The sequence below is a fragment of the Salvia hispanica genome, chromosome 1 (assembly GCF_023119035.1).
Source record: "Salvia hispanica cultivar TCC Black 2014 chromosome 1, UniMelb_Shisp_WGS_1.0, whole genome shotgun sequence".
In the NCBI taxonomy this organism is placed as follows: Eukaryota; Viridiplantae; Streptophyta; class Magnoliopsida; order Lamiales; family Lamiaceae; genus Salvia; species Salvia hispanica.
Genome location: NC_062965.1, coordinates 52,992,765 through 53,002,429, shown reverse-complemented (window position 1 = coordinate 53,002,429; position 9,665 = coordinate 52,992,765). Strand labels below are relative to the sequence as shown.

The following is a 9,665-nucleotide window of genomic DNA, read 5'->3' as shown; positions in this document are numbered from 1 at the left end:
GGATCAAGATGTGGCTCGGTATCAGAAGACCCCTCACAACAATACCAAGTGCCATTAAATGGATGGCGCGAGAGAATGTTGGCTTAGCTGTCAAGAAGAAAGCTAAATGGATAGCCCTCGCAGCAATGGTAAGTCTCACTTGGAGAGCTAGGAACACGCTGATCTTTGATACTAAACCTTTCGATCCTTGCCATTTTATTTTTGAGATTAAAAGGGTTACGTACGTCACCCTTTACTCAATGTTTCCAGAAGACCTTGTTGTATCATCCCTTGGGCACTAAATTTTGTATGTAATGAGATGGGTCGCAAGGCTTTTGCCTTGGTTGTGTGTGTATGCCACTGCCAATGGAGTTTCCCCCAAGGTAGGATGGCGTTTGTTTTGCGTCTGTGAAATTTATAAGGACAAGATACACACAAACCGTTTTGCCTAACCGTCCGAGGGTTTACCGATGGGACTCAGTGTTGTGGACTTGAGTTACCAACTAATTGTCCCGCACCACCGCGTGGCCCACTCCCACCAAAGTGGACCACTTCAAGTATAAGTAACCTAGGTTATCTGCTCTCAGCAGTATAGCATTAGGGTTACAAATGATAAACTTAAGGTAGAGGTTAAGGCTTCAAATGCACAAATTTTTTCAACGTCTACACCTCTCCCTTCCCCTTCTTAGGGTACTTTTTTTCCTCTTGGGGATTTTATCCCAATGGGTTTTGCCCCAAGAGGTTTTAACGAGGCCCGCCCTCTTACACTAGAGGGTTCCCGTTTGTGGTTTCGAGGGTAGACTCGGACTACCCCCATATAGGTATGCCTATGTTTCCCTTGTAAACCTCTACTTGGCAAGGACGTTTGTCTAAGCCCTAGGCTCTCTAGGTTTAAAATCTTTGTTTGGTTCAAGATGTACACTGGCTTGATAAAAGCCCTTGGGTATGCCCAAGTTTCAATTGTATTGTGTTTATCCCCACCCCGGCTCGCTAGCTTGACTAGTTGGTTGTATCCCTCGCGTATTCCTGAGTTATGTTTGTATTACTTTTAATTTTATTGGATTTATTTAAACACCAAAAATAAAAAAAGATGAAAACCAAATGCAAGAATGTCGCACAAGTCATGTTCATATATAAAGCTTAACTCAAAATACACGTAGATAGTTATCTAAGTCGCAACAAAACTTTAACAAAAAAGAAAAAGTTCAGAGAGTGAAATATGTCTACCACCTATTATGTTATATTTCCATCTTACATTATATCTCATCGATTACATCAAGAAGATCATCAACTTCCTGTCTCAAGAGTGTGATTTTCTGCTGAACAGCAGCCACGCGGTTGTCGATGTCCCGACCACCGGATTTCTTCTCGTAGGAATCAACGACCATGGAGTGTTTCAGCATCAACTTCTCTTGCAATTCCCTCTCCTTGATTACCAATTCGTCCACCTATATATGAACAGGTTGAGTAGATAAGAATGTAAGATGACAGAAAGTTGTGCCAATCGGGATCTGCTGCGTGTTCGTTTGCTTATAATTCCGGGAATGTTATACGGTTTGATGAAATATAGCAGCAGTTAAGAGATGAACCACATGAATGTGCAATGAGGAAGTAACTATTAGCGCTCTAAAATACCAAGAAATGTTAAATTATGCATAATTTACTGCAGTTGCTAAGTTTAGTGTGTGCATATAATCTCAAAAACCGGACTATAGATACTAAAATAAAATATAACAGTACAGTACGTTACCTTGGGTGTTATTTGAAGCGCTTGCGGAGAAGATTGCAAGAACGACAACAGGGGTTTCGACTCCTTCGTTAGCTCCTTAAGAAATGCGTCTGCAGTTTTGCGTGCTGCTTTGCAAGCCTGGACATCGCCTGTCCTTGAAAGGTCACGCAAAGAAGCTTCTAGCTTGTCGTGAATGACCAATACACGGTTCATGATATTTTGGAACTGCTGGATTGCAGTTTTGACCTGTGAAATTCAATGAATCAACTAATAGTCTGAGGATAGGCGATCTCTATTTATTTACCAACTGATAACTGAGGAAGAGATAATATCGACGTACCTCATCCCATTGAAGTTTTGCTATATAAGAAGGTGAAGACTTTGAGATTGTGAAGTCAGCATGCACATATGCTATACATGCGACGAAAAAGAGGAAAAACCCAAAAACCAGCATTAATGGCTCTCTAAGGAGAGAGAAACTGCTGAATCTGTAGTAGACCTGTCCCCACACACAGACAAAGAAGATCGAGATAATGAAAGATTCACGAAAGAATTATTCTCATTCGGTAGACACTGAATTAGAAAAAGAGACCAAACTAAGCGCAAAACTATATTTCCCTTGCATTACCTGAAAATTTTGATTATGTTCTGGGACAACGTTTGTCTTTTCCAATACAATGACTGGTCTGCCGGCAATGTCCAGGTGTGAAAGTTTTGTCTGCAGCTCAAGAAACAAAATATAAGAACAAATGTAGAGTTACTGCTTGAAAAAAGTAGGGATTCAAATGTAAATTGGTCACACCTCTCGAGTCTCTTTGATAGAAAATGGAGCCACAACAGAAATATCGCTTGATCCCTCTGGCAAAACGACCTGAAATTGTAGAATTATACAATAATTCTCAGCCCATAAGAAGGAAATCAAAAGATACATAAAACCAATTACGACAGATTCCTTCCAACCAATATACTAGCCATCTCTCAATTCATCCATCCCTCTCCAAACAAAAAATAGGATATTTAGGCAAATAAGTCACAGGAGACATACATAAAATGAGCAAAAACTCAAAGTCTTTCTAAGCCAATCTATCTTGAAACACATGAGAAAGATCAGAGGTCCAAAGTAAAATCAGCTCTTGATGGTAGTCTGGCAACTAGTGAAATTAAGTTTTTTCAAACAGAAAACATGATGCATATGTCAACAAACTTATTTATATGTTAACTTCATAATCATACTTCTTGGATAAACATAAAGTAAGATCCACAATAGTTATGTAGCATCCAACATCCTGAATTCCATAATCTAAGATATATAAAATACCTTCACAAAGAGATTTTCAATGACAATATCATTCATCGGGCAACCAAACGTGATGTCTAGGAAACGTTTTCCCCCTGATTTGAACAAGAAATCTTGAAGTGGCAATCCATATCCAATTGTGAAAGCAGTTCTCCAGCCACCAAACATTGGGTACCGAGGCTCGATTTCGAGAAGTGTCTGCACATCACTAGAATGGTTATCACAACAGGAAATCAAATAAGAGCATTTCAGAGGGAATCGAGACCCACCTTTGCTGAATCACTATATACATTAGAAGTAGATATGTTCCCAATCTCATCCCTGTAGTAAATAGAATGAGCTCTTGCTGGTAGTCTAGCGACAAGACTGCTTAGTGCTGATGCCCCTCTAACATGGGGTCGTGCTTGATAGTCCAGCCTTCATAAAACGACAGGAAAGAAAAATATACTTAATGTCCCAAAATGATGGCAATCTTTAAACATGATGGGTCAGTTTTGAAAAGAGATTCTCCTGATAGAGGGCATTACTATACCTTGAGAACTCCCCCTTAAGCTCAGCACCAGCATGAACGAGATTATAGTTTTCTGTGACTTGCACATTTCCCCAATGGGAAACCTCTATCTCACGTACCAACTCTTGAGCAACGGAAAATGGTTTATTGCTCACAAAGTGAACTAAAATTGTTGGGAGGGAGAAAGGAGGAATATTCTCATAAGGACCGTATTTTATTTCTGAACCGGAAAACTTGGTATTCTCCAATCTTGTATAAGACTCAACTTTTGGCTCGGGTAATTTTACGGTGAGTGACTGGATCTTGACTGCATAAGGAGACAGATAATGTGCACTATCTTGGAAGGCAACCAGCTGAGCATCAGCCTGAGTAATCTTCTCAGGGAATGGCGTCAGTAGATGAGTGAATGCAGCTTTAACCTCCAAAGTCAAGCTTCCACCTTTACCCAGTTCCTTAGGCAACGAGACAGCATACCATGTCAACGACGAAGGCATCCCTTTAGGATGCGAAACATCAACAGGCAGTCTCTCAGAAGAAGTTTTAGTTTTTCCTTTTCCTTCAGTAATTGTCACCGACAGGAAAGCCAAGTTTTTTGCTTGAGTTTCAGAGTAGGGCAACAAAACCTTTGATACTGCTTCGGCGCCATTATTTTCTACCTGCTCCAGGATAATACCAGCAGTAAGTACCACAACAATGCAAAAAAAAATCAACTTTAAAATAGAATTACAAAAAACATCAACGAAAAAAGGAACCTTGAGTGATGTAGTGAACCGAACTATCTGTGATGATAAATCAATCTGCACCAAAATCATCAATAATTAGCAACCCGGAAACAATAAGTTTCAGATATTCAAGCTAAACCAAGATCAGACTGAGCTCCACAAAAACAAAAGCATGATCGTCCTAAATATTCAACATTATTCTTTCAAATTCAGCTCATATTACAGGGACATCAATTTATACTCATATCCAAGTAATGTTACTGCATGTCTCCATTTAATAACTTGCTTCAATTCTCATTAACCATGCCAAAACTCATAAAGACAGTAACTAAAACCCTAGCCGAGAAAGCATTATCAAACCTAGCTCATTCAATTACACAATACCACATCTTTCCAACGAGCTTCATAAACCCTAGCCATCCCACACACACACACAAAGGCTTCCAAAATGAGAACCGACACCAGAATCTATGTAAACATAGTGAATCTGCTGAATGAAAAAAAAAAGAGAGAGAGCAGCGAATGATACCTGGCGATCCAATTTGGAAATCACGAGATCAGAGCAGACAAAGGAGAAAAGCGTAAAAAATCCTAAAACGAAGAGTAGAGCGAGATCGGAAGGGAGTCGCTTCATTTCTGCAGTTTCTCTCTCTAAAAAGGCGTCGCCAGGATTGTCACTGCACTGCAGTTGAAGTAGAAGCGAATCCGGAAGTTGTAGCTCAATTCAGCGCTTTCATTTTTAAGTCAACGTGAAATCAGCTGATCTTGCAATTTTCGTAACACGTTTTCTCATTCAATAATAATCTTAATTTTTGTTTTATTTTTATAAAGAAACTCAATTAAATTGTATTAATATAAATTCAACTCACGACGAAGCGATAAAGTTTGAGCTCGACAACAATGCTCACTTGGCTCGCTATATGTTTGCATTGATCAGTTCTTAGATCGAGCTTGACAATACTCACTTTGCTCAAGAATAGAAAATGAAGAAATCAATAAACAAGTCACTATCTAAATCTAAACTATACAAACAATACACCTTAACATTGACTAATCAAGTAACAAAGAAAACAATACTCCTACAAATGAGGTAAAAAGATATACTAGTACTAATCATCAACTTGAACAACAGTCTCAAATGATCTTGTTTCTTATCTCTTCCAGTTTCTTCATGATCTCCCCGGGAGTTCTATCGAGCTCGTCTGCAATTTTCCGTTGCATATCCATAGGCAAAGTTGGGAACTGTTCACACAAGTCTCCATCAATCACATCCTGCAGTCAAAGAGGAGTAGAGTTAACAAACAAGAATAACCCAGCGAATACATGGAGTGAAATCAGAACATAGATCCACCAAAACTGATAAATGTATCATAACATGCTCTAACCCAACTATGAGATTGAGATACGCAGGAAGGTAGTGCTGGAAAAAAAGTACTAATAAGCAGCATTGATAGAGAACAAGATCAGCTCGTTGCCTAGTTCACTCCCGACTCACTACCCAGAGCCAAAAAAAGGTGGAGCGTGATAGGCAGAAATTACTAGAGCTATCTATTATGAGCAGGCAATGCAACGAGTTATGACAAACATATTAAGAGCAATCATAACAGAGATGGATGAATCTTGAAACTCACCTTCACCGGGAAGTAGGAAGATCGATAGGCCATGTGGTCCCTGCCACACAAAGGTGGGTACTCCTGTCGCAGGTGCATCTCCAAATGAGAGAAGAAATCAACGTCATCACGTGATGTAAATGGGAGGAATGCCCCCAAACTCCCCATTGTCGTCCCGTAAATGAGGCACTCCCCACCTCCTGGAATTAAAGATGCCTTCTGCAAGCAAGTGACCACATCGCCAACATGGAATTGTACTATTTCCTCCACTTTGTTTGGTGCCCCGTTCAGCTTCCCCTGCTCCCATTTTATCTTACCACCAGTTGGATCTTCTTCGATCTCATCTGAGACATCTTGTGGCAACCGCACAAAGTAAACATTTCCAAATTTGTCTGCCCCGGCCATGGTGTCAAAATCTACATGTTGTGCGGCAGTAAGCCATCTGGGAACTGTGTCGTCAGCGAATATGTACAGCTGGTTTTCATCACGTCTATACTTGCAGTAGTGGAATGACTGCAAAACAAACAGTTACAGTATTTAGAAGAAATTGCAAGAAACTGCACCGAGATCTTAGAATAGAATAGAAGAATTTGCACCCATCATATCAACTGATCAAAATAGCAACCAAACACCCCAATTAATATATAGATGTTCAGAGAGCATACCTCTTGCATATCACCAACATAGATCCGATCACGGTATGTCTGGATAGATGTAATTGAATTAGGGAACAACTTATTCTCACACTTCCTTAGTAATCTTCTTTTCCCCAAATCATATAATCTAAGCACAGGTCCTATTCCAGCCAGCAATCTTCCTTGAAATTGGGCCAAAGCAAGAGGGACACCTTCCACTTGTGTTTTATGCAGAAGTTCAAGAACTTTCCCATCTTCCTTGAACCTATATATATGAATATATCCAGCCTCAAAGGATCTTTTGGGCCAGAACTGCAGGCCTTTTGCTGTCCCGACAGCCAAAAGAGTTCCATACTCCTTGTCATGAAAATTGACAGTGCACATACTAAATGCTGCTTCATTATCCTGAAGCTCAAGTAAACAGGTCGTCTGTGTCGTCTTCGGGTCTAAAACTCTGATACAAGAAACCCACCTTCCAGACTCTGCCTTGGGATAACCATATTGTTCGTCCGTAAGTGGATTATTGTTCTCTTCGTCATCACCATTCTCCATCTGCTCTGCATTTCCGTTCTCTCCCATCCCAGCAGCCTCGAATGATTCCTTTTTTGCAGCTTCACGTTCTTCTGCAGTGAATGCTCCCTGATCACTCTCGATCATAAGCAAAAGCTTTCGCTTGGGATGAACAACAAACTTCCTTGGTGTATACCTCAGTGGTATAGCAGTTTCATTAAATGATTCTCCTAATCTCTCTATGGTGAAAACCCTCAAGGCATCCCCAGCAACAGCTACAACACCTTCTGCACACTGGTCTGAGGAGAAGGAGGCAGCATATTCAAGTGTCTCGTATGACAGAGGCGTAAGAAGGAAGTGACCTTGGTGTATGTAGCCAAGCCAAGGTCTACTTGACAAGCAAAGCATAGCTTGTCGCCCTCTCACAACAATAGAAAAGAGCTTAGGTGCTCTGAGACCTAAGAATCGAGAGCGAGCATCCGAGAGCGTGCCAGTCACCATATCCACAACTGTCCTGTATAAAACTCCATTTTGCAAACCATCATTGAGAAAGAGGTTAGCCGGATGGTCTGCTCCATCCTCACCTCCTAATGAAGCCTGAACTTCAAGAAAAAGTAGAGACTCCGGAGGTGATGAAACACTTTGGAGACTCAAAATGTCCATTGTGTCATCGGGGTCTAAAGACAAGATGCGGATTGTATTGTCATAAGATCCAACAGCCAGAAAGCGAGATCTCTGTCGTCCTTCTGGGACTGGGGCAATATCTAAACAGGCAATATCTCCCGACATTTCATGTTTTGCAAGCTCCATCAGCTGCCCTGTCATATCAACTTCAAAATATATAAGCTCCCCTCCACTCAGAGCAATGACAACCTGATTTCTATTAGACCCAACCTTAACGATTGTTCTCTTTCCTGGAGTCCTCCATTCATTGATACGCCCATCTTCTCTGATATGCCTGATACCACCTGGGTGGACTTGCATCAAGGAGTCATCCCCAATCAAAGAAACAGCAAGAGAAGGCGTAGTGTCAAGAAATCCACTATCACTAACTTCTTCAACAGTCTCACCAATGGAAAGTACAAGAGTGGCATTTGCAAAAGAGACAACGATATAGGCATCAAATTCATCATTCACATTCTTTTTGACAGTCCATACAGCACTTGGGACACCAGGTAATTGTGAAACAGCCATTTCACTAATAGCCAAACCTGGTCTCAGAATCCGCAGAGAAGAACGAGGTCCACGCCCACAAAGTGAAAATATTTGAGGGATTTCTTCCTCGAATAGATTGGAGACTTTCATATCCATAATAGGCATCAAGCTCTCAATTTGATCGATCCGAACCAGATTCTTCAGCTTTCTAGGCTGGAAGAACACCGGCTGGAAACCTTCCTCGGTTTCCATCAGTGTAGCAGATGAAGCCTCCACATCAGGATCATCACCAATCGCCTGAAACTGATACAAGGCATGGTTTCCAAACTCTGATGCAGCAAACAGAAACCCAGATTTCATGACACACAAGGAAGATGCGACTGGAATGGTATCAAAATACTTGATCTTCAACTCTTTAACTCTATCATTGTCATGGTCCAGTGTCACTTTGAATATATCTCCATATTCAGTTTGCAAGAGGAAGAAAAACATGGATTTCTGCTTATGCATAGCAGCCGAGACAATCAGGACACCACGCTCTGCAGGCAAGTCCTCACGTCTCGGAATAACTGCCCTAACATCTGGGTGCCCCTGATTCTTATATATAACAAAATTTTCCGCACACACAAGCACACCACTCGGCCCATCCCCACCACCGGGAACAGTTACAAGCATATTAGCACCATTATCAACCTGTTCTGACCATTTCCTCGACACGTGATTTAGCCCCAAATCCAACTCATAGAAGGTCAAATGCTTCTGCGCCTCGCTAGCAGCCTGACCAGTGGGATCCTGATCCGCCTCAGAGTAATCCAACTCTATAGCCGCAAAGATTGGATTGTCGAACCCACAATCCACCCCACAAATTGAGTAAACTATAGTATGGCTCTTGTGCGCTTCCAACGGCGACGAAATTGTCAACCTAGCTGCAGTATCCCTATTCAAAACATAAACAAGCTTCTGCTTCTCACAGGCACCAATCATTACAGCTCTACCCTTAGGATCAATGGCCAAGTACTGGCCAGGAACTATCCTACGGCATCCCGATTTCCCAAAAGTTTCCTGGTGAACTTTATCGAGCGTGTTCTTCTCTTTATTATACTCAAGTATTACAATGCGCCCCGAATCGGAGCCAACCACTAGGTAATCCTTTTGAGCACCAGTGAGGCGAAATTGAGCTAATGAGCGAATAGCACCGAAAATTTCAACTGAGAGGAGAGACTGGAGCTTACCGTTGTCGTCGGGGCGCAGAAGCTCCAGGACTTTGCCACGCGCCACCGCGATTTCCTGCGATTTTCCGCCGGAAAAGCTTCCATTTATGGCGCAGAGGATTCCGGTGGATTGCTGAAGGGTTAGACTGTAGAGGTACATGGTGATTAGCGGAGAAGAAGAGTGTAAGATTTTGAGTGTTGAGATACAGGGGTTTAGAGAAACCCTAGGATTTGAGGAATTAAGTAATGTACTACTGCAGTATTTATGCTTTCTAATTGGATTATGATAAATCCTAGTGAAATAAT

At 41.4% G+C, this 9,665-nt stretch overlaps 2 protein-coding genes across 2 annotated transcripts; both read right to left on the bottom strand.

Annotated features, from left to right (window-relative positions):
• Positions 1-1,089: 1,089 nt before the first annotated feature.
• LOC125201168 (dolichyl-diphosphooligosaccharide--protein glycosyltransferase subunit 1A-like) lies at positions 1,090-4,980 on the bottom strand. Its single transcript, XM_048099141.1, has 10 exons — positions 4,768-4,980; positions 4,269-4,313; positions 3,538-4,172; positions 3,275-3,422; positions 3,027-3,203; positions 2,511-2,579; positions 2,337-2,426; positions 2,049-2,207; positions 1,730-1,954; positions 1,090-1,427 (listed from the first exon to the last, which is right to left on the bottom strand). Exons 1-10 carry the CDS (start codon positions 4,870-4,872, stop codon positions 1,236-1,238), a joined length of 1,845 nt encoding a protein of 614 aa, XP_047955098.1. The 5' UTR covers positions 4,873-4,980; the 3' UTR covers positions 1,090-1,235.
• A 209-nt stretch (positions 4,981-5,189) lies between these two features.
• On the bottom strand, positions 5,190-9,597 carry LOC125201167 (spliceosome-associated protein 130 A). Its single transcript, XM_048099140.1, has 3 exons — positions 6,514-9,597; positions 5,870-6,361; positions 5,190-5,510 (listed from the first exon to the last, which is right to left on the bottom strand). Exons 1-3 carry the CDS (start codon positions 9,517-9,519, stop codon positions 5,373-5,375), a joined length of 3,636 nt encoding a protein of 1,211 aa, XP_047955097.1. The 5' UTR covers positions 9,520-9,597; the 3' UTR covers positions 5,190-5,372.
• Positions 9,598-9,665: the final 68 nt, after the last annotated feature.

Coding starts and splice junctions, on each gene's coding strand:
- LOC125201168 (XM_048099141.1), bottom strand. CDS start 4,872: ATGAAGCGACTCCCTTCCGATCTCGCTCTACTCTTCGTTTTAGGATTT. Junction 4,173..4,268: donor GGTTCACTACATCACTCAAG/GTTCCTTTTTTC, acceptor ATCCTGGAGCAG/GTAGAAAATAATGGCGCCGA. Junction 3,423..3,537: donor CTTAAGGGGGAGTTCTCAAG/GTATAGTAATGC, acceptor CGTTTTATGAAG/GCTGGACTATCAAGCACGAC.
- LOC125201167 (XM_048099140.1), bottom strand. CDS start 9,519: ATGTACCTCTACAGTCTAACCCTTCAGCAATCCACCGGAATCCTCTGC. Junction 6,362..6,513: donor ATGTTGGTGATATGCAAGAG/GTATGCTCTCTG, acceptor TTTGTTTTGCAG/TCATTCCACTACTGCAAGTA. Junction 5,511..5,869: donor CTTCCTACTTCCCGGTGAAG/GTGAGTTTCAAG, acceptor CTTTGACTGCAG/GATGTGATTGATGGAGACTT.